The sequence below is a fragment of the Saimiri boliviensis genome, chromosome 14, assembly GCF_048565385.1.
Source record: "Saimiri boliviensis isolate mSaiBol1 chromosome 14, mSaiBol1.pri, whole genome shotgun sequence".
NCBI lineage: Eukaryota > Metazoa > Chordata > Mammalia > Primates > Cebidae > Saimiri > Saimiri boliviensis.
Genome location: NC_133462.1, coordinates 13,187,359 through 13,214,790, shown reverse-complemented (window position 1 = coordinate 13,214,790; position 27,432 = coordinate 13,187,359). Strand labels below are relative to the sequence as shown.

At 46.4% G+C, this 27,432-nt stretch overlaps 2 protein-coding genes across 6 annotated transcripts in view; one reads left to right on the top strand and one right to left on the bottom strand.

Annotated features, from left to right (window-relative positions):
• The window catches only part of IGSF23 (immunoglobulin superfamily member 23), a 71,070-nt gene that overhangs the window by 4,242 nt on the left and 39,396 nt on the right, over positions 1–27,432 (top strand). The gene's annotated exons all lie outside the window — the stretch shown is intronic.
• CEACAM20 (CEA cell adhesion molecule 20) lies at positions 171–26,387 on the bottom strand. Its single transcript, XM_003940225.4, has 12 exons — positions 26,173–26,387; positions 21,842–21,988; positions 20,737–21,012; positions 19,674–19,955; positions 17,789–18,067; positions 14,724–15,002; positions 10,161–10,278; positions 9,861–9,946; positions 9,013–9,074; positions 8,635–8,670; positions 8,028–8,156; positions 171–2,778 (listed from the first exon to the last, which is right to left on the bottom strand). The coding sequence occupies exons 1-12, from the start codon at positions 26,222–26,224 to the stop codon at positions 2,725–2,727; spliced, it is 1,800 nt and encodes a 599-aa protein (XP_003940274.1). The 5' UTR covers positions 26,225–26,387; the 3' UTR covers positions 171–2,724.

Sequence of the window (27,432 nt, the reverse complement as noted above, 5' to 3'; positions counted from 1 at the left end):
CTGGCCATGGTTTCACAAGCCTGTAGTCCCAGCTACTCAGGAGGCTGAGGCAGGAAGGATCGCTTGAGCCCCAGAGGCAGAGGTTGCTGTGAACTGAGATCATGCTGCTGCACTCCAGCCTCAGCGACAGAGCCAGATTGTGTCTCAAAAAAAAAAAAAAAAAAAAGAATTACCACTCAGGAACATTCTAGAAAGATGCCCATCTAGCCTAAAGATTTATCTATCAACTCTCTGGGGAAGAGCTGAGACCAAAGTTCCGTATTAAGATCCTGTTTATTGGCCAGGAATTGGGTAAGGGCTCAAGATACAGTGAAGAGCAAGAAGGTTATGAATCTATTTAAATACTGGAAGACAAAAATAAGAGTCACTAGAGGGTAGAAGGGCATGATCTGTCTCTAGGATGTCAGGGGAGAGGGACATTCCTTGACAGGGAAGAGGAAAGTTCCCAGGTTTCAAATAGGCAGGTGTCTCTGGTGCTACTTAGTGCAAGCCTTCAGATTATAACTCTGGTCTCTTGTATCACATCTAATGATTAATTTTTAAAATCTGAATTAACATTATCATCATCATCATAGCCATTCATCTCCAAAGATAGCAACGACCCATTCTAAAAACTCTGTTTCCGGGAGTTTACTATGTTGGTTCTTCCTCTGCGTTATCAGTCCTTTTCTGTCTCCTTTGCTTGATCCCTCCTGTAAATATTGGTGTGACCCAGGAATCAGCTGGCAGTCTGTTCCTTTGCCTTATTTTCATCCACTCTCCTTGGGGTTGACATTACAGGCCTAGGTTGCTCAAACCCTGTAAGTTCCCATGAAAGTCCTGTTTTCCTGACTAACCTTTGGGCAGCTCTGGGAACTGAGCTCTCATAACGTTTTATCTGGTAAGAGTACTTTTGCATGCCTGAGGCTTGAGCCCTGCTGTACCAGTGTGTCCAGATGGTTTATACTAATAATGTGATTTATAGGGGAACATCTGCTTTGCTTCTAGGAGTCTGTAACTTCAGTGGCTGACCCTCTACAAAAACTGTGTACACCCAGGTTTAGGTGACCTTCCCTCGATGGCAGTGCTTCACACATGTTGTCACACATCATTGCTGGGGGATTTTTCATGTGCTGTGGTTTGAATATTTGTCTCCTCCAAAACTCATGTTGAAACGTAATCCTCTATGTGGTAATATTGAGAGATGGGGGCAATATTAAGAGGTGATTGGCTCAGGAGGGCTTTGCCCTCATGAATGGATTAATCCATTCATGGACTAATGGATTAATGGGTTATCATGGGAGTGGAACTGGTAGCTTCATTAAAAAAAGGAAGAGAAACCTGAGCTAACATGTTAGCACACTCAGTCCCCTTGGCATGTGATTCCCTGCACCACTTCAGGACTCTACAGAGAGTCCCCACCAGCAAGAAGGCTCTTACCATATGCCACCCCTTGACCTTGACTTCCAAGCCTTCATAACTGTAAGAAGTAAATTGCCCTTCATTAAAAATAAGTAAACAGAACTTTCTGTTGCCTATAACAGAATATCTAAATCTGGGTAATTTGTTTTAAGAGGGCAATTTATTTCTGTGGGAGCTCTTCCAGCCCTGTAACTTTAAATCCCACTGACAACGCTCACATGTGTATCTCTAGCCATCAGCTATCTAGACTTTTATGAACAATTGCCTACTTGATTCTCCAACTGATTCTTGAGACGTCTAAATTCTTGACATGAAGCTAATTCTTCATTTCTCTCCTTATCCCAAAGTTGCTTAGAAAGTGACCTGCCAATCATCCAGTTGTCCTGGCAAGAAACCATGGAGATATCCTTGTCTCCTCACTTTCTTTACCTTCAGAAAATCTCATTCTGACTCTCTCCACCCCTGCACTTCTCAGGATTCTAAGCATTTCATGCCTGCCTCTCCTCAGGAGCCTCAGTCCCTCACTTCACTACATGTTTTCTCCTGTTATTAAGAGTTCTCAATTTCTTAAGGGCTCCTTATCTTTATCCTCTACCATGATTTGAAAAGCCATTTCTTCTTTGACCCCTTCCTTTGTCCTCTGCTCCTCTCTGGCTGACTCAGACTCACTCTTCTCCCTGGAATCAGTGTCCACCAATGGTGTTTGCTCATCCTCAACCTACGACTATGGTATCCTAAGCTGATGAGTCTCAAACCTTGGCCCTCTAATTCTAGATCTGAACGCTGTCATTTTTACCCTGTTACTATTTCTTTGGGAAAAAAATATATATATGAGTCAAGATCTAAGACTCTGTGGGAGCCAGGGCCTGACCAACTCATTGCAGTAGAACATCTACAAGGTCTACAGAGATGACAGAGAATGACTGAGTTATAATATACACTTAATAGAGCCAGGCGCGGTGGCTCAAGCCTGTAATCCCAGCACTTTGGGAGGCTGAGGCGGGTGGATCACGAGGTCGAGAGATCGAGACCATCCTGGTCAACATGGTGAAACCCCGTCTCTACTAAAAATACAAAAAGCTAGCTGGGCATGGTGGTATGTGCCTGTAATCCCAGCTACTTAGGAGGCTGAGGCAGGAGAATTGCCTGAGCCCAGGAGGCAGAGGTTGCGGCGAGCCGAGATCGTGCCATTGCACTCCAGCCTGGGTAACAATAGCGAAACTCTGTCTCAAAAAAAAAAAAAATTACACTTAATAAATGTCATTAAATATATGACCAAGCGTGGTTTCTCTAGGACTCCTGGAGAAAAGATCTCTGCTTCCATTAGACCGAGGGATTGATTTGGGCGTAAGTGTTGGGCTCTGGATTCACAAGCTCCTGTTAAACAAAAACAAAACATGAGCTCCATTTGCTGGGTGGACCCTCCCACTGTAGTCTGGAGACCAAACAGCCTGGCACTTTCCTTTCTTTGGAAATTCCAAAGATCCTCCCTTCTCATCACACTTTAGTCACACTGGCACCTCTCTGTTCCTGGTATGACTCATTTATGTCCCCATTGTGGTAAACAGACTCTAAAATGTTCCTCATAATCCCTCCCTCCAGGTATTCATTCCCTTATGTAATCTCTTCCCCTTGAGGGCAAGACCTGTGACTTGCATCTAATCAACAGAATATGGCAAAGGTGGCAAGATAGACATGATTGCATGTATGTGATGCTATTACATAAGTTTATGACTTCTGTCTTGGCTTTGAAGAAGCAAGATGCAATATTATGCACTGCCTATGGAAAGGGCCACATGGCAAAGAACTGAGGATGACCTCTGGCTATCATTAAGAAACTGAGGCTCTCATTATGACAGTCTGCAAGGAACTGAATGCTGCTAATAACCATGTGAGCTTGGAAGTAAATCCATCACCATTTGAGCCTCAGATAAGACCTGAGCTTTGACTGACATCTTGATTATATAGCTTTGCAGAAGACCTGTCTAAGCAATGCCTGAACTCCTGACCCACAGAAACTGTGAGATAATAAATAAATGTTGTTTTAAGCTGCAAAGTCTGTGGTAATTTATTACACGGCAACTGACAACTCTACACCCACTTCAGGGCCTTTCTTCCTGCTGCCTTTCTTGGAATGTATCCCTTCATACTGTTTGCATGGCTTGCTCCTTTTAATCCCTCGGTAATGTAGCAGAGACTGTTAACTTACCTAATGCTCTTCCCCACACCACTTCCCTTGCTTGTTTCTACTGAAGAGACTGGGAATGTTAATATTTCACTTTCTCAGCCTCTGTTACAACAAGGAGCACCGTATGACCTTATTCTGGCTAATGAGATATAAGAGGAAGCTTACTGGGTGGGATTTCTGGGAAGACCTTTTGCCCTACTAATAATAGGGAACAAACATGGCTCCCCTACCCAGATACTGGTGAAGAGAGGGACTAGGTGGCTAAGTTTTTATCAGTTCAAAGCTGATTAGAGAGCTGACCAACCTAAATGTGATCTATACCATGGCCTGAACCAACTTGACTCTCCTATGGAGAATTTAACCTAGAAATGCTTAAAGTGCAGCAGAAGATACTATATATAATCTGAAGTTATAGAGAAGTAATGACCAGGAGACTTACATAGGAATTCAATCTGGATTGAGAAGAATGAAATGAATTCATAGATTAGTGAAAATGAGAAACTTCATAATAAGAGAGAAACAGCTTCTCGATAGCATTCGAGTCCCCAAGAGGCCCAGGAGTAATTTCTGAAATTGAGTTATCTCATATCTCTCAGTGTTCTCTCAGTTAACCCCCATTTGAACTATATTCCAAAGGTTTAACTTCCTTAACATTAAAAATTCTTGACTAAGACATTACTGTATGAGACATTCAGCCAGGTGCAGTGGCTCATATCTGTAATCCCAGCACTCTGGAAGACCAAGGTGGGATGATCGCTTGAGCCCAGGAATCTGAGGCTGCCATTGGCCATGATGGCACTACTGCACACAACCTGGGCGAAAGAGCAATACCTTGTCTCAAAAAAATTAAAAGGTATATAGGATATTCACATTTTTCAAGAATAGTTCATCTGTCAGGCTAAAATCTACTCTTCTCTTACTTATCCTCCATGGTAATTTATCTGCCCTCTGGAACAACAAGGAACCCATTTATCCTTCTATTCAAAATCTGTTAGACACTAAAATATTGGAGTTCTCTGTTCCTAAACTTTTTCTTTTCTAAACTCACTCTGTCAGTAGGACATGGATTTCAGCCCCTGTTCTGGCCTCTCCCTTATTACTTCTCTGGATAAACTCTGACTGGTCACTGACTTGCTCAGAATATAGAATTATTTAAAGTCCATTCTTGGAAATGGGGTAATCTGGCTAGTCCTGATGACAGGGTTGTGATCACTTGAATTCTGTAAAGTAATTCTACTAGTCCTTAGAACTATGGAGCCATTGCCTGACTGCTCTGAACTTGTTTTCGGAATCTTTGCTTATGCCTCGATGAACTAATAGTCGTCTCCTCCTCCTCCTCCTCCTCCTCCTCCTCCTCCTCCTCCTCCTCCTCCTCCTCCTCCTCCTCCTCCCCACTCCCCTCCCCTCCCCTCCCTCCCCTCCCCTCCCCTTCCCTCTCCTCTCCTCTCCTCCCTTTCTCTCTCCCTCCCTCCCTCCCTCTTTCTTTCTTCTTTTTCCTTCCTTCCTTCCTTTCTTCCTTCCTTCCTTGCTTCCTCCTTTCCTTTCCTTTTCTCTTTTCTTTTCTTTTTTTTTCCTTTTTGAGACAGGGTCTTACTCCATTGCCCAGGATGGAGTGCAGTGGCTGAATCTCAGCTCACTACAACCTCTACCTCCTACGTTCAAGTGATTCTCCTGCCTTAGCCTCCTGAGCAGCTGGGATTACAGGTCCCTGCCACCATGCCCAGCTAAATTTTGCATTTTTAGTAGAGACGGGGTTTCACCATGTTGGCCAGGCTGGTCTCAAACTCCTGATCTGCTCATCTCCACCTCCCAAAGTGCTGAGATTACAGGCATTCGTGCCTGGCCCAGTTTTCTTCTTTGTGAATGATGTAACTAGCCATACCTCTCTGTTTTATTGTTACCAGGAAGCTTAGAAACACATAAGAGATATAGGGGTAGATATCATGTAAGCCTTGCATATATTTTTAGTTTTTACCCATATCTTGACTTCTTGCTATTGTTAAAAACATTGTTATTGTAATTTCTATTTCTAACTTAACACCATTTTGTAGTGTTGTATATAAACTGCTTCAAATCTCCCATGGGAAAAATGTGGGGAAGTAAATATGAATAAAATGAAAGCTTGCAAAGGAAAGGAAACAAATGAAAAGGAATAGACTGTTTAGGAATACAACTGAGCCGGGCGCGGTGGCTCACGCCTGTAATCCCAGCACTTTGGGAGGCCGAGGCGGGTGGATCACAAGGTCAAGAGATCGAGACCATCCTGGTCAACATGGTGAAACCCCGTCTCTACTAAAAATACAAAAAATTAGCTGGGCATGGTGGCGTGTGCCTGTAATCCCAGCTACTCGGGAGGCTGAGGCAGGAGAATTGCCTGAACCCAGGAGGTGAAGGTTGCAGTGAGCTGAGATCGCACCATTGCACTCAAGCCTGGGTAACAAGAGTGAAACTCCATCTCAAAAAAAAAAAAAAAAAAAAAAAAAAGAATACAACTGAAAGATGGCAAAGGCATAAATGGAATGGAGGGAAATTGAGTAGAACAAAAAGGAATACAATAAAAATTAAAGGCAGAGAATGGAGTAAAATAAAATGGCATGATTTCCAAAGAAATGCAAGGGAAAGAAATTGAATGAAAAGGAAAATTGTAGTGGAAATAAATAAAATAAAATGGAGTGGGAAGGAGAGGTAATGAGGGGAAAGAAATGGAAAGGAAATGACAGAAAAGTAATATAGTAGAAGGAAAGTATAACATTAAAGAATAAAAATAAACAATTTAAAAAAACAGAAAAGAGGTGGAATGGAATGCCATGGAATATAAAATAATGAAACAGAAATCAATGTCATGAAGCATAGGAAATGCAAAAGACTGGAAAGAAATGAAAAGGAGTGTGTACCTATGCAACAGTCTTGCATGTTCTTCACATGTACCCCAAAACCTAAAATGAAATTAAAAAAAAGAAAAGAAAAGGAGTGAGATGGAATGACTTGAAAAGAACTTAAATGGGAAGCTTGAAAAGGCAAGTAATAAAGACAAGGGAATGGAGTGCCATAAAGGGCATGAAGGGAGAGGACAGAACTGAAAAAACATGGAGTAGAATTGAATGGAATAGAATAGAGTGGAATGGATTGGAAAGAAATGAAAAGGAAAGGAAATGAAGACCACAGAGAGAAGGGAATGGAAAACAGTGAAATAGAACTGAATGAAAGGGGAAGGGATGGAGAAGAGAAAGTGAATGAAAAAGAAAAAAGGGAATGGGGAAAAAAGTGAATGGAAAAGAAACAGTAAAAGCTGGCATGCAGTGGAATGAAATGAAAACCAATCAAATGGAAATGAATGTAAATAGGGACATTGACTAGGAAGGAATGGAGAGGTAGGAAATAGAATGGATGAAATGGATTAAATATATGGATGGAAATAAGAGGAATGCAATGGGATGGGATGAATAAGAATGGAAATTAAATAAAATGGTGGGATGGAAATTGAGAAGCTGGAATAAAATAGAGTGTAATGGAATGTAAAATAAATGAATTGAAAGGAATTAAAAGAAAAAATGGATAAAAGTAATAGAAATGGAAAAGAATGAAAAGGAATGAAGTAAGAAAGAGATGGAAAGGAGTGTAATGGGATTAAACAGAATTGAGTGGGATGGAATGAAAAGGCATGGAATAAGCCAGGCACAGTGGCTTCACTCCTGTAATCCCAGCACTTTGGGAGGCCAAGGTGGGCAGATCAGTTGAGGTCAGAAGTTTGAGAACAGCCTGGCCAACATGGTGAAACCCTGTCTCTACCAAAAAATACAAAAATTAGCTGGGCTTGATGGCTGTTGCCTGTAGTTCCAGCTACTTGGTAGGCTGAAGTAGGAGAATCCCTTGAACTGGAAGGTGAAGGTTGCAGTGATCAGAGATTGAGCCACTGCACTCCAGCGTGGATGACGGAGGAAGACCCTGTCTCAAAAAATAGAAGGAAGGAAGGAAGGGAGGGAGGGAGGGAGGGGAGGGGAGGGAAGGGGAGGGGGAAAGAAAAAGAAAGAGAAAGAAAAAGGAAGAAGACAATGAAAAGGAAGGAAGGAGAGAAAAGAAAAGACCTGTAATGGAGCAGAGTGAATGGGAAGAGATGGGATGGGCGGAAATAGAGTAGAATGGAAAGAAAATGGCAGAGTGAAGTGATACAGAAATACAGAAACTGAATAAAGCTAAATGGATCGAAGGGAAATGGATAGAGTGAAACATGGAATGCAATAAAATGGAGTGCACTGGAAAGGAATGAAGTAAAACTAAGTAGAAAATGGCAAGATGGAAATGGATCGGATGGAATTGAGATTTTTTTCAAAGAGAATTGTTTTTTATAGTTCATCCTACAGACTCTTTAGTAGGGAAGAAAAAGCAGATTGGTGATAGATTTCTACCTGCCCAAAGACTCAATGTGGCATAAACATACCTCATAGATTGACTCCATGTTACTCTTTGGGTGAGTAGAGAGCAATCTGAGTGGGGGCGTCAGAGCTTTGGGTGGTGGCTTCCAGGGGCTGAAAGAATTGCCTCCAGGGCTTTCTGAAGGCAGCTGTGTCTGCAAGTAAGCAGAGAAATCAGGTAGGGCCCGCAAACACAGATTGTCAGGAATGTACCAACTTACAGTCTTCAGAGACCCAGAGAGTGGAAGGAATCTGTTCAGGTTCTTGTAGAGAATCAGAGGTGGAAGCAGAGTTAGAACACAGGCTCTGTCCCTGGCCCAGGACTCTCCTTTTTCCAGCTGGCTCTGCAACTCCTACTCCCAGCCTCCTTTTTACCCCAGCATGTGCTGTTCCAGTACCACCTCATTGGCAATCCAATTCCTAGCCCTGGAGGTGGAAGGAACAAAAGAGGACCCAGGGTCTTGGCATCTGACCCAGCTCCCTGTGAGGCCCTAGGCTACTCTCTTCCCATCCCTGGCCCTGTGATGTGCAATGAAAGGTTTAGACAAGATGATCTCTCAGGATTGTCACATATAAACTCAGATTGTATTTCCTCTATAGATTCTTTAACCAAACCCAGAAGGGGCAGTGTACCTCATACGTCTTCTCCGGAGGGTCCGGTGGTTGCATCTGGGGAAAGACAAATTGCAGAGAGGTCATAGGGCTTGGAATAGGGGCTACCCCAAGAGATTCTCAGAAATAGCTTTGGTCTCAGAGGCAGCTATAGCCCTTGTGATTTCCAGGGGGCTCAAAGCTAGGGATTATCATGTCAAAGAGTAAGAAGACGACGAGAACAGATGAAAAAACCCAGGAGGGTCTTCAGATCCTCAGAGAATTCAGGGAAGGAGATGCAGAGAGACTTGACCTGGCACTGGGCTTTCTCAAGAGATCATGCCAGCTCCCACTCTAAGAGGTAGGACTATAGCAGCCTGGTCGGGGGACCAAGGAAGATCCCTCTGCAGCATAACTCACCTTTTCATCTCTGCTCCATCCCTGGAGCTGGGACATGTTGCAGTACTCAGGCCTCAGGCTTTCTAGGAAAAGTGAATCTCAGTCAGGAGCTGGAGTCAGAAAGAGATAACGGGACAAGGGGCTGTTTTTCTGGGACCCCTGTCCCCAGGAAGGAAGTGCAGAAATCTTCCTTCCCAGCACTCCCTGTCACATTTCCAGTGAGCCTGTCCTGGGAATGTCCTGGAAATCGGGTTCTGGGTTAGGAAGGCTGTATGGTGACACAGATGAGGGGGGAAATCCAAGTTTTAGTCCCAGTTTTGACATTGGGTCCTCTGTAGCCTGGGTTTTAGCCCTTCATCCCTCATGGCCTTGGTTTTCCTCTCTGTTAAATGGGGCTGGATTGAACAGTTTCTAGAAAACCTTCCATATCACAAGTCTTATCCTTCCAGAATCCCAGATGCAGAGGTGGCAAATATGTATCATTTTGTCTTTGGTCAACTCTAACCCATCAGTAGAAGGCGCTCGAGGCACTATGTTGAGATACGTTATGAGACTGGATTTGGATTCAGCAGGAAGGAGTGTTGTCATTGATTCGCTCTGTGTACAACAATCAATTAACAATGTTTTCTGAGATTGAGAGAGAATTTCAGCATGGTGTCCTGCTTTTGCCATGACTGTTGGAACAGGCAGAACCCATCAGAGGGCTTGACTCCAATCTCATCCATATTCCAGATGGGAACACAGGGCTTAGAGTAGACAGGGTTTGCCCTGATCATACAGTGACCTGGTGGCAAAGCTGGGAGCCCCCTGCACTAGCCTCTTCCCCAGCCCTCACCCCTGCCCCGGGCATCAGCCATAGAGTCACTTACTGGAACTGGGCTCTGTAGGGTGCTCCTCCTTAGGGGTGGGTTGTGAAGTCTCATGAATGGGGTCATCTGTTGTTTTCCTTGAGGGCCTGAAACCCCAAAGCCCTCATTTTTCTGTGCCTCTAGTCCTTACCCATCTCCACAGGTTCCGCCCATATTCTATGTCCATTCTTGCACAATGCCCACAACCCTCTGAATTCCCCAGGTGCCAGACACGACTCAGCACCATGGTCAGCAACAAGCCCGGCAGGCGCGCCCCCTGTTGGCCACGCCCCCATTCCCCTCCTAGTGTTTCTATATTACCGTCTGGCGTTTCTGATGTAGAGAAAATAGACCATTTCTGTGGCCAGAGCAATGACAGCCAGGATCCCGATGACAATACCAGCGATGGCCCCTGAGGACAGGGAGGAGGACTGGGGACCTGGGCAAGGAGAGAGAATCAAGACCCAGGCCTGACACACCCTCATCCCTGCCCCCAGCCCATTCCCAATCTCGCAGCTTTTTCTCTGCTGACATTTTGTGAGCACTTGTTTTCCAGTCTTCGGGAGGCAGAAGATTGTGATTTTTTGTTTTTGATTTTTCTTTTTTTTTTTTTTCTGAGACAGGGTCTCGCTCTGTCACCCAGACTGGAGTGGTGCAACCTCGGCTCTCTGCAACCTCTTGCCCCAGGTTCAAGCGATCGTCCCACCTCAGCCTCTCCGAGTAGCTGGGACTACAGGCACTCACCACCATGTCAGGCTAATTTTTTGTATTCTTTGGTAGAGACAGGGTTTCACCATGTTACCCAGGCTGGTCTGGAACTCCTGACCTCAAGTGATCTGCCCACCTCGGCTTTCCAAAGTGCTGGGATTACAGGCATGAGCCACCGCGCCCGGCCTCAGTCAGTGGTATTAAGAGCGTTATTTATAAACTGAAATATCTAGTTTCTGGGTCCAAATTTCAGCTCTGTGACTTTGAGCATGTTACTTAACCTCTCTATGCTTCAGTTGTCTCTTTTGTAAAATGGGAACAATATGCGTAATAGGGTTTTATGGAAAGATTAAACATATACGTATTCATGATCTATATATATAGTGTTTGTTTGGAATCATGGAAAATGATCAGTAAGTATTGGCCATGATAATGACGCCAGTTAGGATAATGGATCAAATATGGCTTTGCCTTTCACCCCTCCCAGATAGGAGGCACAGACCAGAGAAAAGAGCTTTGGCAACCAGAAACCTGGCTTTTACTCAGAGCCCCTTGACTCACTGGGGCTGTGTGATCCTGGACAAGTGAATTCATTTGTGAGTCTCATTTTTTCATCTGTAAATAGCACAGAATATTTGCAAAGATGAGATGAAATCATGAATGTTAACACCTGGTACATAGTAGGTGATTAATAAATGGCCATTGCGTTCATTAATATTGGCCTGCTGTTTGCCCATCTCACTTTTGCCTGAACCTTTCTCAAAAGGGTGAAATCCAGCCACTGGAATTAAGGACACAGCCACAAGAGTGAGGAGTGTGAGGAAGGAGTTCTGCTTTGGAGGGGCAGGAGGGAACTTCTTAGGATGCTTCAGGGCTTCTTAGTTTTATTTCTGCATCTCCCTTCCTTCCTTTCTCTCCCTCCCTCCCTCCCTTCCTCCCTCTTTTTCTTCTTTCTTTCTTTCCTCTTTCTCCCTCCCTCCGTTCCTTTCTTTTCTTTCTCTCTCTCCTTCCTTCCTTCCTTCCCTCCTCCTTTCTTTCTTCCTTTCTTTCTCTCTCTTTCTCTCTTTCTTTCTTTCATTTCTTTTGTTTCTTTCTTTCTTTTGAGATGGAGTCTCACTCTGTCACCCAGGCTGGAGTGGAAGCACAGTCTTGGCTCACTGCAACCTCCACCCACCGGTTCAAGCAATTGTGCTTCAGCCTCCCAAGTAGCGGGAATTACAGGCATGCACTGCCACATCAGGCTAATTTTGCTGTTGTATTTTTAGTAGAGACTGGGTTTTACGATGTTGGCCAAGCTGGTCTTGAACTCCTGACCTCAGGTGATCCGCCCGCCTTGGCCTCCCAAACTGCTGGGATGACAGGCATGATCCACAGTGCCTAGCCACATCTCCATTTCTTTATATGTTGAGCAAGGATAAGAATTCCAAACTTTATAGACTTAAAAAAAATTTTTTTTGAGGCACGATCTTGGCTCACCGCAACTTCTGCCTTCTCTGAAACCATTGCAGCCTTGCTGCCTCCCAAGCCATTCTTTTGTATCAGCTTCCCAAGTAGTGTGATTACAGGTGCCCACCACCACACCTGGCTAATTTTTAGAGACAGGGTTTCACCATGTTGCCAGGCTGGTCTTGAACTCCTGACCTTATGTGATCCACTGGCTTCACCCTTCCAAAGTGCTGGGATTACAGGCGCAAGCCACTGTGCCCAGCCTCTACACCTTTTTTTTTTTTTTGAGATGGAGTTTCACTCTTGTTACCCAGGCTGGAGTGCAATGGCATGATCTCGGCTCACTGCAACCTCCGCCTCCTGGGTTCAGGCAATTCTCCTGCCTCAGCCGCCTGAGTAGCTGGGATTACAGGCATGCGCCACCATGCCCAGCTAATTTTTTGTATTTTTAGTAGCGACGGGGTTTCGCCATGTTGACCAGAATGGTCTCGATCCCTTGACCTCATGATGCATCCGCCTCGGCCTCCCAAAGTGCTGGGATTACAGGCTTGAGCCACTGCGCCCGGCCGCCTCTACACTTTTTAAGGGATTAATGAGATCATGTATAAAACTACCAGCACAGTGCCTGATACATGGCAGATGCTTGACAAATGATGATGATGATGATGATGACAATGATAAAAGCTGCTATCCAGCAAGCTACAGCACCAAGAGCCCTTCATAGATTATCTCATTCAAATCCTACAATATCCCCATGAGCATCAGCTGTACTTACTGCTTCCTCCCCTGAGCCTCCATTGCTCCATCTGTCCTATCAAATGGTCTTAACAAGATCACAAGATTGTTCTGAACATTAAATGAGGTAATTTGGAAGTTGATATAAATGGTGTCCTAGGCTTAGTGAACAACTTGAGGACCTGGTTTCAAACCCCGATGACAGGATTTGAGTCTCAAGGTCTGTTTCCCTTCCTGTACAATGAATAAACCAACAGGCTCACCTCAAAACTGGCTAACAGAAAGTACCCGAGAAGTGTTTGTTGATGTTATATATGAGAAAGTTGGATTCAGACATGTGGCATGAGTTCAATAAATAATGATAATGATGTATTGATTTATTATCATTATTTTAGGCTGGGCATGGTGGCTCAAGCCTGTAATCTCAGCACTTTGGGAGGCCGAAGTGGGAGGATTACTTGAGCCCAGGAGTTTGAGACCAGCCTGTGCAACATAGGGAGGCCCCATCTCTACAAAAAATAAAAATAAAAAATTAGCTGTGTGTGGTGGCACACACCTGTAGTTCCAGCTACTCAGGAGGCTGAGATGGGAGTAGACTTGAGGATGGGAGGTTGAGGCTTCAGTGACCCATGATCGTGCCACTGCACTCCAGCCTGGGTGACAGAGTGAGACCGTCTCAAAAAAAAAAAAAAAAAAAAGGAATAATTTTGGTTGTTTAACAAACACAATATGCCAGGCACTGTCCTAAGAACTTCACAAATGTTAACCCATCTTCAACAACCCTAAGAAACAAGCAGAAGTATTATGTTTTACAGATAATAAGTCAGAGGCCCAGAGAGGGTAAGTAACTTGCCCAAGGTCACACAGCTAATAAGCATTGGAGAAGGATGTGAACCCTTGCGAACTGTGACACTATTGCCTTCTCAAGAACTGAAGACAGGCTGGGTGCCATGGCTCATGCCTGTAATCCCAGCACTTTGGGAGGCCAAGGCGGATGGATCACGAGGTCAGGAGATCAAGACCATCCTGGCCAACATGGTGAAACTCTGTCTCTACTAAAAATAAAAAAAATTTGCTGGGTGTAGTGGCAAGCACCTGTAGTCCCGCTACTTGGGAGGCTGAGGCAGGAGAATTGCTTGAACCCAGGAGGCAGAGGTTGCAGTGAGCCGAGATCACACCATTGTACTCCAGGCTGGCAACAAGTGAGACTCCGTCTCAAAAAAAAAAAAAAAAAAAAAACTAAACTGAAGATAGAGATACAGGGACTCCCTGCCAGTCATGCCCAGTTGTTATTAACATCATTTCTGATTCCCCATATAGCTCAGTGCTTCCCTTCCTGGGTATGTCCCTGACTCATCATCCTTCTAAACAACTCTGAAAGATAGGCATCACAATATGGTTTGGCTTTGTCCCCACCCAAATCTCATCTTGAATTGCAGCTTCCATAATTCCCATGTGTTTTAGGCGGAGCCCAATGGAAGATAAGTGAATCATGGGGGCCGTTCCCCCATACTGTTCTCATGGTAGTGAATAAGTCTCACGAGATCTGATAATTTTATAAAGGATTTCCCCTTTCACTTGTCTGCCACCATGTGAGATACGCCTTTCACCTTCCGCCATGGTTGTGTGGCCTTCCCAGCCACGTGGAACTGTCAGTCCATTAAACCTCTTTTTCTTTATACATTACCCAGTCTTGGGCATGTCTTTATCAGCAGTATGAAAACGGACTAAAACACATCACAGGCCCAATTTACAGGCAAGCAAACTGAGGCTTAGAACAGCCTGGAGAGTTTTCCAGGGAACACAGCAGCAAGTGGATTTCTGTGTTCCCCTGAGCATGAGAGGTTGGGATTCAACAGCTGTGGAGTGAGAACCTGTTCGGGCAGTGTGGAGACTGCCATACTCCAGCCCTCGGTGGGGATAGACTAGGTGGCCAGGACCAGCCTCAGGAAAGGCCCCTTGGGTCCCAGGAGAAGGCAACCCTGAGAGACTCACCTACCACCTTGACTAGGACAGAAGCGGAGCTGGCGAGGCCGGTGAGCGGGTTGGACGCTGTGCAGTTGTAGATGCCGTCGTGTTCCCAGGTCAGAGCCCTGATGAACAGCTGCTCCCCCGTGTGCTCGCCGGTGGAGTGTTCAAGAGTCCAACGATACTCAGCGCTTGGCCTGGACTCGGCCCAACACCGCAGGGTCAGGCTGGAGTTCAGCTCTGCCTTGATGGTGCTGACCACCTGAGACGCTGACTCCTTGGTGATGTTCACTCGGTCAGGACCATCTGTGTGCAAAGCCAAACATGAGGCACCCTGGCCCCCATTGGTGAGTCATCCCATTCTGCCCCACTCACTTTCACCTTGAAATCTCAGTAAGATAAAGAGAACATGCTCCGTTTTCCCCCTAAGCTGTCTGACAAGCAGAGTGTGCTCCACAACACTGGGAGTGGAGATCAGAACAAAAACAAAAAAAGCCAAAAACTCTGCCTTTGCAAAAGTGAATTTAAATAAGTATTCTAAGTGACACAGGCATCAAAAATTGCTGCTCAGCCAAGCACAGTAGCTCACACCTGTAATCCCAGCACTCTGGGAGGCCGAGGTAGGTGGATGTCAGGGTGGAACTCCTGAGGCCAGGAGTTTAAGCCTGGTCAACATGGTGAGTCCCATCTCTACTGAAAAAAGAAAAATAAAATTAGCTGGGTGTGGTGGCACATACTTGTAATCACAGCTACTCAGGTGGCTAAGAATAGCTTGAACCTGGGAGGCCAAAGGTGCAGTAAGCCAAGATTGCACCGTTGCACTCCAGCCTAGGTGATAGAGTGAGACTGTCTCAAAAAAAAAAAAAAGAAAGAAAGAAAGAAAGAAAAGAAAGAGAATAGAAATTGTTGCTGTGTCCTGTGCACATAGTCCCTAACTTCTAACTTCTAGTACTGTGTATTCTCAATGGTATAAATTTTATTTGTAACGTCAGAGGGGATCATTGTCACTTTTCTCTTCTACCACATACAAGAAGGAAACAAATGAAAGGAGCTGTTGGATTTCTCATATAAATTATAAGAGTTTGGGCCTGGGGCTATGGTTCACGCCTGTAATCCCAGCACTTTGGGAGGGTCAGGCAGGGAGATTGCCTGAGCTCAGGATGAGCTCAACACCAGCCTAGGCAAAATAGTGAGACCTTGTCTCTATTTTTTTTTTAAAACCTAAAAGAGTTTGAGAATCATACTTTATTTAAATTAATGTAAAATACTGGAAAAGATGCAAAAGGTCGCTAATCGAGACATTCTAGGAGGAGAGGAATACCCTATCTCTGCTGCCTCCTAAACATCCTTTGAACCTGTTCATTTCTCCTCATTCTAACCCTATGGCCACATAGATCCCTCACCTGCATCCCAGCCCCTCCTGGTCTCCCCATCCCAGGTTCATCCTCCACACAGCAGGCAGAAAAGTCTTCCTATGTACTAAATTGTCACTATCCCTCCAGTGTTCAGAACCCTCTGTGACTCCCCGGTGCCCTTGGGACAAAGCCTATGGCTGATGAGGCCATTTACAATTTGACTCTTACAGACCCCTCTAGCCCCACCACCTCCCCAGCCCTCCTGCTCTCATTCAGGAGTTAAATGTCACTCAGAGATTCTATCCCTGTTACACTCTCTACTCCCTTGAAGCCATTGCATACTCTTCCCGCTGCCTGGAATGCTCTTCCCTGACTCTGCTCTAACCAGCCTACTCCTACTCATCCTTCAGCTCTCACGGTGGACATTCCTGCTCATGATGACCCTTTGCAACATCCCCCAAATGGAGGCTTCCTTTGGGCTCTCCAGACCCTCCCTTTGTCTCCCGAGGCCCCATTTATCATGCTGTGTTTTATTTGCCTGCTTAGTGACCTCCCCATCCCCAGCAGGCTGTGAGAGCTGAAAATCATGGCAAGTATCAGATGCCCAACATGTTGCTTAGCACAGAGACAGCACAAAATAAATATTTTTGGTTTAATGACTGAATTGAGAAGGAAAGAGGAGAGAGCAACAGAGAAGGGGAAAGAGGAGTAAAGACATGTACTTAATAACCCCTACCTCTGTGTTCCCTGCTACTTCGCATGTACAAAAGTACACTCCCCCATTCCCTGCAGAAACCTCTTCTCCCCTAGTCTTCTCCATCTTGGTTCATGACTCCTACATCCTTTCAGTGGATCAGGCAATAAACCTTAGAGTCATTCTCAACTCCTTTCTTTCTCTTTCACCTAATATCAGTCAGCAGCATATTCAAAATACATTCACAATGCACCCATTTCACATCACCTGACAGTTGCCACTCTGGTTCACCCCATTATCTTTCGCCCGGCAATTGTGGCCACCAGGAGAAGCTCTTCAAAGACCTCCAATGGCAGAAATGTAACTGACCAAGGGCCCAAGTGCTGTGCCCCCAAATCCGCTCCCAGTCCTCCCACAGGCTGCACCCTGTCAGTACCTGGGTATAGCCAGGAAACTAAGGCAGGCCCCTTCCTGGGAGACATGGAAGGTCCCAGCAGCCTTGATGGGTGTTCCTTCAACTGCATGGTTATCCAGGTGCGTCCATTCAAGTCTCTGTCCCTCTCCCTGTCATTTGGGGTCACATTTGCATCTCAGTCTCCCAGTCTGATGGCTCTCCCAGCCTTCTTACAGCTGCCTCCCTAGTTATCCTCACAGGCACATTTCCCCTAGTAAAACCCTTGCATGAATAATCCTGTTAATCCCATCTTGGGGTCTACTTCTCCAAGGATTCAGACAAATATAACTCCTTCTCTCACTTTTCCTCCTCCTGATTCTATGTTTGCCTCCCTATAGACAAGGGCCAGTGAGACTGTGTGAAAGCCTAAATCTGGTGCTGTCGCTAAACCTTATTACCTACTTCTCTGTTTATGGTCTGTCTTCTACACTAGAACATAAGCGCCCTGAGGGCAGGCAGTTGGCTTTGTCCAGTGCCCAGATTCATGCCTGACACAGAACAGGAGCTCAATAATCATGACATGAACTACTGGAAGGAAGAACTTAGAGAGGCAGGAAGAAGGGAAAGGTACAGGCCCCAGGTGACTCACAGTTGATGGTCAGCTCAAGGGGCTCACTCCGTGCCTGGCTGCCCCAGTTCCAGACCTCACAGGCATAGGGCCCTGTGTCGTTCCGCCGGAGGCCATGGATGGTCAGGGTCCTGTTGTCAGCTGATAGCTCCAGGTGCTCACTGGGCAGGAGGGGCTGGCCACTCAGGAACCACTGGACATTCACCCTCTCATGGTCAGTTTGGCAGGTCAGGGCCACAGACCTGGCATTCTCCACAAGGTTTGGGCTTGAAGACATGACTTGAGGTGTGGTCAGTGTTTCTGGAAACACAGGGAGATACAGGATCAAGTTCAGGGAAATTTCCCCCATCTCCTGCCTATGTGGGGCCCACAAGGTTTTTCCAGGTGTGTGTGTGTGTGTGTGTGTGTGTGTGCGTGCGTGTGATTTGCATATGACTGGTGTGTGGGGTACATATATGTCTTTTGTGGATGAATGTGTGTTGTGTGATTATTATGTGAATATGCAATGGGTTGTGTGCATAGTGTGTGGTGTTTGTGTGTTTTGCATCTCTCGCGTGTATTGGGTGTCTGTGTTGAATATGAAGTATATATGTGGTACTCATGCACTTTGTGAGCATGTTATATGTATATATTTTTTGTATATGAGTTTGTATTCTGTGTCTGTGGTATCGATTGTGTTACATATTTGTGTTGTGTATATATGCTCTGTGTCTCTGCTGCATGTGGTATGTGTATGCATTTTGTGTGTGCATTGTGTTTCTGTTGTATATATGTGTTAAGGATGTTGAATGTATGGTATGTGATTGTTTTTCATGTTGTACATCTTGAGTGTCTGTGATGTTGGATGGTTGTAATGTTTAGTGGGTGCTGAGTGTCTGTGATGTGTTGTGTGTGTCCACTGGTGCATATGAAGTGTATATATATTTTATGTGACTGTGTCATGTATCTGTGATCTTGTTTGTTGGTAGATATATGTGAGATATGTGTGTCTGTATTTTGTATGTCGTGTGTTGTATGTGTGTGAGCATATTGTGTGTATGCATTGTGGGTTTGTGTGTATGTGCTGTGGGTTTGTGTGTGTGTGTTGTATGATATGTTATGTACTTTGTGAGTTGAACACCTTTGATGTGTGCATGCTATATGTGTGTATGTTTTGTGTGAGTGTGTGTTGTATATGTGTTATGAATATGTGTGAGCATTTTGTATGTGTTGTGGATTTGTGTGTATGTGTGTTGTGGGTTTGTGTGTATGCGTTGTATGTCTGATGTGTTATGTACTTTGTGATGAGTGAGTTGTACACCTCTGTTGTGTGCATGCTATATGTGTGTATGTTTTGTGTGAGTGTGTGCTGTATGTCTGTGGTATTACATTGTAAGTGTATGTGGTATTGAAAGGTATGAGTTATGTTTACTCTGTGTATTGTATGTGAGTGTGCTGTGCATGTGGGATTATCTGTGTGTGTATGGAGTGTGTGAGTGTTGTGTTAGTGTTTTTAAATGTAGACAGTTAACCTCCCCACCTCCAGAGAATCAAATCGTGGGCACCCCCTAGAGAGCCACCAGGGTCTTGTGCAGGATGTTCCAAGCCAGGGGCCAGTGTGCCCAGCCTTCCTTGCAGGTGGAACCCTGCTCAGCCACCAGCTACATTGGAAATCCCCCTGGGTTCTCCTCAAACTCTGGGGCATTAGAGTAGCTCAGTGGCTCTTTAAGAGTTCAAGATTCCTTCAAAAATCTTTGGCAATCCTTGACCCTGTCTCTAGAACACAGCACAAATATCTTGCATGCAACTCAATACCATGCAGAAATTACTCCCTCACACAGTATCCAAAGGCCCCTAGATTCTTCTGACGTGGCCACTGTCTGACTCTCAGAAGAACGAAGGAGAGGAACCAGCAAAGGAGACTCACCAAGGACTTGGACCTTCAGAGTACCCAGGCGGGACAGGTGGGTGGCAACGTTGGACACCAAGCACCTGTACAGGCCCTCATGTTCTCTGGACACAGCATGGATGGTGAATGTTCTCGTGGTGGGAGACAGATTGGAGGAGTCAGGTAGAAACCACATGTAGGAAGGGGGTGGATGAGACTTTGTTTCCACCGAGAAGGTCATGTTGGAGCCCTCCATCACCTCAACCGCCTCCCCACTGGCAACACCAGACTCCAATTTGATTTCAACAGGGTCAGGACCATCTGAGAGGACAGGAACAATTACAGCAGTAACAATAACATCAGCAACAAGTGTCTTACGAAGATCTTTAGTGGATCAATAAATACTATATTTCCTTCCTCCACACTCAAAGCCTATATCCATTACAAAGGAGGGACAGCAGTCAGATGGAGATGAAATGTCAGCCTCATCTTGGGGTAAAGCAAGATTGAAAGACACATCTGAAGTATGCCAACTGACTGGATATGGTAGCTCACACCTGTAATCCCAGCACTGTGGGAGGCTGAGGCAAGAGGATTGCTTGGAGCAAAGAGTTTAAGACCAGTCAGGGCAGCATAGCAAGATGCCATCTCTACAAAAAATTTAAAAATTAGCCAGTTGCAATGGCTCATGCCTGTAGTCCCACCTACTCAGGAGGCTCACTGCTCAGGAGGATCACTTGAGCCCAGGAGGTGGAGTCTGTATTGAGCTGTGTCTGCACCACTGCACTCCAGCCTGGACAACAGAGCGAGATCTTGTCTCGAATGAAGGAATGAATGAATGAATAAATAAAGTGAGCCAGCTAATGCTCTGCTCACCCCTATCCGGGCAAGGTTTTGGATCAAACGTCTGAGGTTTAGGAGCTCAATTTTTAGACACATTAAGTTGGAGGTTTCCGGTAGAATCCAGGTAGAGATGTCAAACAGTTACATGTCTGAAGTTCAAAGGTAGACAAGTCCACATCTGGGTGGTATTGAGAGACTGAATGAGGCACTAAGGAAATGAATGTCGGTGAGGGACTAGAAAGAATGGAAAGGGACTCACAATTCACATCCAGGAAGGTGGGGTCGCTGCTCTCACTCCAAAAGGCATCTCGAGCTTCACATTGGTAAGTCCCTGAGTCCTCCCGCTGGACAATGAGGATGGTGAGGGTCTTGCCATCCTTGGACAGCTGCATACGCTCATGGAACATGATGGGGAGGTTGTTGGAAAACCAGTGGATGGTAATGTTGACATCTCTGGTGTTGCAATAGAAGGTCACCATTTCCGTCTGCTCTATGGCAGTGCCTGAGTTGACCTCAATGGTGGGCTTGGCCAGTCCTGAAAACAAGAGACAGAGACAGAGGCAGAGACACGGGTAGAGGAAGAACAAACAAGACATAGTTACAGAGGGACCCAGAGAAACAGGACTAAATTGGAATTGCCAGAAGACACACTGGAGTTGGCTGCCTGGGCTTAAGTGCTGGATCTAGTGCTTATCGTAGGTGTCATCTAGGGCAAGTTACTTCCCCTCTCCAAGCCCCATTGAAAGCCATTGTGCAAGTGAGTCAGAGGGTCTGGGACCTGACAAGGAGTCATTCAGTGTCAGCTGCAACAACAATCAAGCTTGCCACATGGGTGCTGGCAAGGGCCCCTACCCACTCTTTCTTTATTGAAACAGAGTTTCACTCTGTCACCCAGGCTGGAGGGCAGTGGTGCAATCACAGCTCACGGCAACCTTGACCTCATGGGCTCAAGCGATCCTCCTACCTCAGCCTCCCAATAGCTGGGACTACAGGTGTGCACTACCATATTTGGCGATTTTTTTTTTTAGACATGGGGTCTCCCTATATTGCCCAGGTGGGTCACAAACTCCTGAGTTCAAGTAATCCACCCACCTCAGCCTCCCAAAGTGCTGGAATGACAGGTGTAAGGACCTGCACCCAGAACCCCTGCCCACTTTTTAGCTAACTTTGCCCACCCCAGCCATAACAGCCACAGCCCTCCCCCTTTACCTCCCCACCCCTGGCATAGATGGCTGAACCAGTCGTTGCCACACCCTGGCTGAGCCAATCAGATTCGTCCTCTTGGGACTTTGGGTATGAGGCCCAGATGGTGGATCTCCATAAGGCAGAGATCAGAATGGCTGTCTTGTTTTCAGGGCCCACACCTCTGGATCTGCCATGAGTCTGGGGTGTCCTGGGGGTCCCAGACACGGATAGAACAACATCCTTCTCACTTTGTGTGGCGTCACGTGGGTCGGCATTGAAGGTGAACTGAGCTGCAGCTGGAGGACTCCATATGGTCCAAAGCGAGGCTAGAAGGAGAGAGAGGAGACATTCGGGGAGGGAGAGGTGTGTTGGGGGGTGCCCGGTTAGGGTCTTCAGAAGCAGAAGGAATTCTGAGGTCAAAGAGCTGGCATCCCACCCATAGAGACTTGAGTCCTACTCGCTACTTACCAGCTACGTGACTTGCGTCATGTTTGTTTGTCTGGTTTCTATTTGTGTGTGTGTTTTTGTTTTTGTTTTTTGAGGCAGAGTCTGGCTCTGTTGCCCAGGCTGGAATGCAGTGGCACAATCTCAGCTCACCACAACCTCCACCTCCCAGGTTCAAGGGATTCTCCAGCCTCAGCCTCCTCCTGAGTAGCTGGGATTACAGGCACAGGCCACCACACCCAGATAATTTTTGTATTAGTAGAGATGCATTTTCACCAAGTTGGCCAGGCTGGTCTCCGACTCCTGACCTCAAGTGATCCGCCTCCTCAGCCTCCCAAAGTGCTGGGTTACAGGCGTGAGCCGCCACGCCCAGCTGCAGCATGTTTTTGTCCTCTCTGAGCCTCAGTCTCCTCAGCTGTAAAATGGGAAACTGTCACCTGCATCCTAGGGTTGTTGTGGGGGTGGTAATGAATATTGGCAAACATTAACTGGGCCCCCTAATAGTCATGGTGTTCTCTCCAGTGATGTGGCCTCTACTGGAGACACAAGATGGCCTCCCCATTCCACATAGAGGGAAACTGATGCTCAGAGAGGTGACGTCACTCACTGACAGTAAGTCTATTGTCAGTGGCAGAAGCTGAACTTGCACCTGGCCTGCCAGGGCCTGAAGACTGCTCTCAACGCTGTAATTCCCCCTCTCAGCCCAGAAGTGGCCACAGACCCAACCCTCGATTCACAGGTACTTCTACTGTGATCTTGGTGTGAAATATTGACTTTTGTCACTTCTTCAGACTTGCCGTCAGGCAAGATTTACCTTGCGTGGGGAGAAAAGAGGAACAAGATAGCAGAAGCTTCTAGTTTTCAGCCGGGTGTGATGGCTCATGCCTGTAATCTCAGTTCTTTGGAGGCTGAAGTGGGAGAATCACTTGGGCTAAGGAATTTGAGACCAGCCTGGACAACAGAGCAAGATCCCATCTCAAAAAATAATAATAATGCAAACCAAAGAACTAGTTCCTAGTTTTCCATTTGATCATTCTGCACACCATTACGGGGGCTGCAAGAGACTATGGGATCTAGCACGGTGGATCATGCTTGTAATCCGGACACTTTGGGAGGCTGAGGTGGGTGGATCACTTGAGGCCATGGGTTTGAGACCATCCTGGCCAACATGGTGAAACCTCTGCGTCTACAAAAATACAAACATTAGCTGGGCGTGGTGATGTGTGCCTGTAATCTTAGCTACTTGGGAGGCTGAGGCATGAGAATCGCTTGAACCCAAGAGGGGGAGGTTGCAGTAAGCCAAGATCATGCCACTGCACTCCAGCCTGGGTGACAGAGCTAGCTAGACCTTGTCTCAAAAAAAAAAAAAAAAAAGAGAGAGAGAGAGAGAGAGAGACTGTGCCAGGGCCCAACCTCAGCAGCTGTGCTCACATGCAACTGATCATGTCTCTCCCATGAGCCCACTTAACACAGACGGGACACCATGCCCCTCTGCACTCTTGAAAGGGCCCCAATGTGGCCCAAACACTCCCATTACCTGCCAGTCAGTGAATAAGGGCACGAGCTCTTAGGAACAAATACAAACTCTGTCACTAGCCCTACTATCATGGGTAAGAGAATTTGTGAGCCTGTTTCTTCAACTGCAAAATGGTGAGAACAGTAGAACTTAGTTCATCTGGTGGTTGTGAGGTCTGAATGAGACATTGGATGTGACATGCTTAAAACAGTTCATAGCAAATATTCAACCACCATGATGACGATGATGATGATGGCGGTGGTCTTGATGACAGGTTCTTGTGTCTGTGGTTTCTCTGCCTCAAATGCTATTAGAGGTTAGGTCCACAGGCTCAGAGCCTGACCACCTGGGTTTGAATCCCATCTTTGCCATTTATTTGGGCAAGTGATGTTCCCTATCTGAACCTCAGTTTCCCCATTTGAAAAATGGAGGTAGTAACAGTTCCAGCCTCACTGAAGTGTTGAAAGGATAAGTGGCATGAGATGAGCAAAAGCACTGATGGGAGTCTCATCATGCCCACCCGAGACAAGAAGCCTCCCTCTGTGGAACCCCTGCCCTGGCCCTTTCCCTCTGGCTTGCTTCTCGCAGGGTCCTGCCTTCTGTCCCACCAGGAAGAGGCAACACTTACAGAGACACCTGTGGATGTGGCTGATAACTCTCAGCCCCCCAGGATGACAGAGTTCCTGCAGCCTTCCAGGGTCAGTCAGGAAGCGTAGGCCCAGAGAAGGAGAAGCTGCTTCCCGAGACACAGAGCAGGACTGGGCTGAGCCCTCACCTCTGCACATGAGTTGTCGCAAAATCAGGTCTTCACTTCCAAAATACTGTTTTCATCAAAATATTCTAGTTTCTGCCTTTTGTCTCAGACGCCTTTGAGGCAGAAATTTCACATCCATCCTGATCCATGGACCTGGCCGCTCCTGGCTGCACAGCCGCAGCCTCCCTCCTCCTGTCTCACCGCCGTCTGCTTGTCTGTCTCTGTGATGCTCCAGTTCTCTCCTCATCTCTCCTCATCTCATTCTGTCTGTGTCTTTACACAGTTCTCTCCCTGTCTCTTTGTTTTCTGTCTCCCTCTCTCTCCTTTCTGCCCCTCTCTGTTTTTCTCACTGTATCATTTCCTTTCGTGTGTGTGTGTGTGTGTGTGTGTGTGTGTGTGTGTGAGAGAGAGAGAGAGAGAGAGAGAGAGAGAGAGAGAGAGTCAGTCTTGCTCTGTCGTCCAGGCTGGAAAGCAGTGGCATGATCTCGGCTCACCGCAGCTTCCACCTTCCAGGTTCAAGTGATTCTCTGCCTTGGCCTCCTGAGTAGCTGGGATTACAAGCACCTGCCACCACCCCCAGCTAATTTTTGTATTTTTAGTAGAGAAGGGGTTTCACCATCTTGGCCAGGCTGGTCTTGAACTCCTGACCTCATGATTCACCTGCCTGAGCCTCCCCAAGTGCTGGGATTACAGATGTGAGCCACCACACCCAGCACCCACTGGTGTCATATCTTCTTTTTTTTTTTTTTTTTTTTTTTTTTTGAGACGGAGTTTCGCTCTTGTTACCCAGGCTGGAGTGCAATGGCGCGATCTCGGCTCACCACAACCTCCGCCTCCTGGGTTCAGGCAATTCTTCTGCCTCAGCCTCCTGAGTAGCTGGGATTACAGGCACGTGCCACCATGCCCAGCTAATTTTTTGTATTTTTAGTAGAGACGGGGTTTCACCATGTTGACCAGGATCTCTCGACCTCGAGATCCACCCGCCTCGGCCTCCCAAAGTGCTGGGATTACAGGCTTGAGCCACCGCGCCCGTCCTTGGTGTCATTTCTAAAGTTACTTTTTCACCCTTTTTCTGACTTTCTGTGTACCTTTCTCTCCCTGTATTTCCCTAACTCTCTTTCTCTCTTGGTCTCTGGTTCTGTGGCTCTGACTCCATCTTTCTCTCTCTCTTTCTCTGCACCACACACACCCACCCCACTGGCAAATAAACATATATCTGTGTCTCTCTGGTCTCTGTTTATGTCTCCTTCTGTCAATCTCTTTTGTATCTGTCTTTATTTCTGTACCTCTATTTCTTTCTTTCTTTTTTTGAGACAGGGTCTTGCTGTGTCATTCAGACTGGAGTGCTGTGGTGCGATCTCAGCTCACTGCAACCTCTGCCTCCCGAGTTCAAAGTTTAAATAATTCTCCTACCTCAGCCTCCCAAATAGCTGGGACTACAAGTCTGTGTCACCAAGCCCAGCTAATTTTTGTATTTTTAGTAGACCATGTTGGCCAGGCTGGTCTCGAACCCCTGGCCTTAAGTGATCTGACCACCTTGGCCTCCCAAAGTGCTGGGATTACAGGCATGAGCCACCATGCCCAACCCTAATCTTTATATCTGCATCTGTCCTTATTTCTGTCTCTCTATTTTTTCCCCTGCTTCTGTCTCTCTTTCCTCAAGTGCGTGCATGGGCGCACGCGTGCACACACACACACACACACACACACACACTTACATACATACACACACATCACTGACAAACAGATGCATACAACTCCCCTCCACCCCCGTCTGAAGGAAGCAGGGCACTCACCTGAGAGCAGGATTCCCATCCAGTGGTGTCCCCATAAGTCAGCAGGCCCCATGGGTCCCGGCACCTGACTTCAGTGTACCAGGCTGTCTGTCCCCCCGGCTTGCACACACACACAGTCCCAACTCCAGCTGCAGCCCTTCCACCCGCCTTCTCTCCTCTCCTGCCCTGCTACAAACTCACACACACTGAAGTGACTGTGGCTCCCAGGACAGACAGGGGTGGTGGCAGGGAAGCAACTTTGACCCTACCTCTGCCCTCCACCCCCAGAGCTCACTTTCCTTCCCTGCCCAGCGCAGAGAGCAGGAACTCCAGGAACCCTGGAGACCAGGAACTGAGATTAGGATGGTCAATAGCAAAGATAATAAAAAACAACAGTGGTCAGCTCCTTGTTCCCAAGAGCTTAATAAAACAAGCCCAGTGCCAAGTTCATTGTAAACAGCCAGTAAATAATAAATGAGCTGAAATCATGTTTGTGATCTAAATCCTGGTCATAAACAAAAGCTCTGGAGTCAGACGGGCAGGGATCACAGACTGAGCAGGGCTGGGGGAACTCCAGGAGGAGCCTGACGTGGTCTTCGGGGAGGGGGCAGGGAGGGCTTCCTGGAGGAGTGGACATCTGAGCTGAAACTTAGAGAACATAGTAAAGGTTCAATATATAAAAATTACTTTAAAAAACATCTCTATGAGCAAGACAAACTGTTATTCTTTGAGAGTTTGTATACCCAGACACAGAAGATTTAACAGAACCTACCAGCTGAGAGAAATACCATTAATCCATGTATTCATTCATCCATTCATTTAACAAATACTCCCTGATTTCTCCTCTTCCTCCTCCTCCTCTTCCTTCTTCCTTCTTTTCTTCTTTCTTCTTCTTCACTTCTTTCATTTTTTTTAGAGACAGTGTCTTGCTCTGTCCCCCAGGCTGGAGTTCAGTGGCATGATTTCAGTTTACTGCAACCTCCACCTCCTGGGCTTAAGTGGTTCTCCTGCCTCAGCCTCCCTAGTAGCTTGGACTACAGGCATGCACCACCACACCCAGCTAATTTTTGTATTTTTAGTAGAGACAGAATTTCACCACATAGCCCAGGCTGGTCTTGAACTCATGAGCTCAAGTGATCTGCCTGCCTCAGCCTCCCAAAGTGCCGGGATTACAGGCATGAGCCACTGCACCCAATCCTGAATTCTCTTCTATGCTGACCCCTGCTCCTGGTGGTACTAGGGACACAGCACTGACTAAGACAGCCCCAAGCCTGTTCTCAC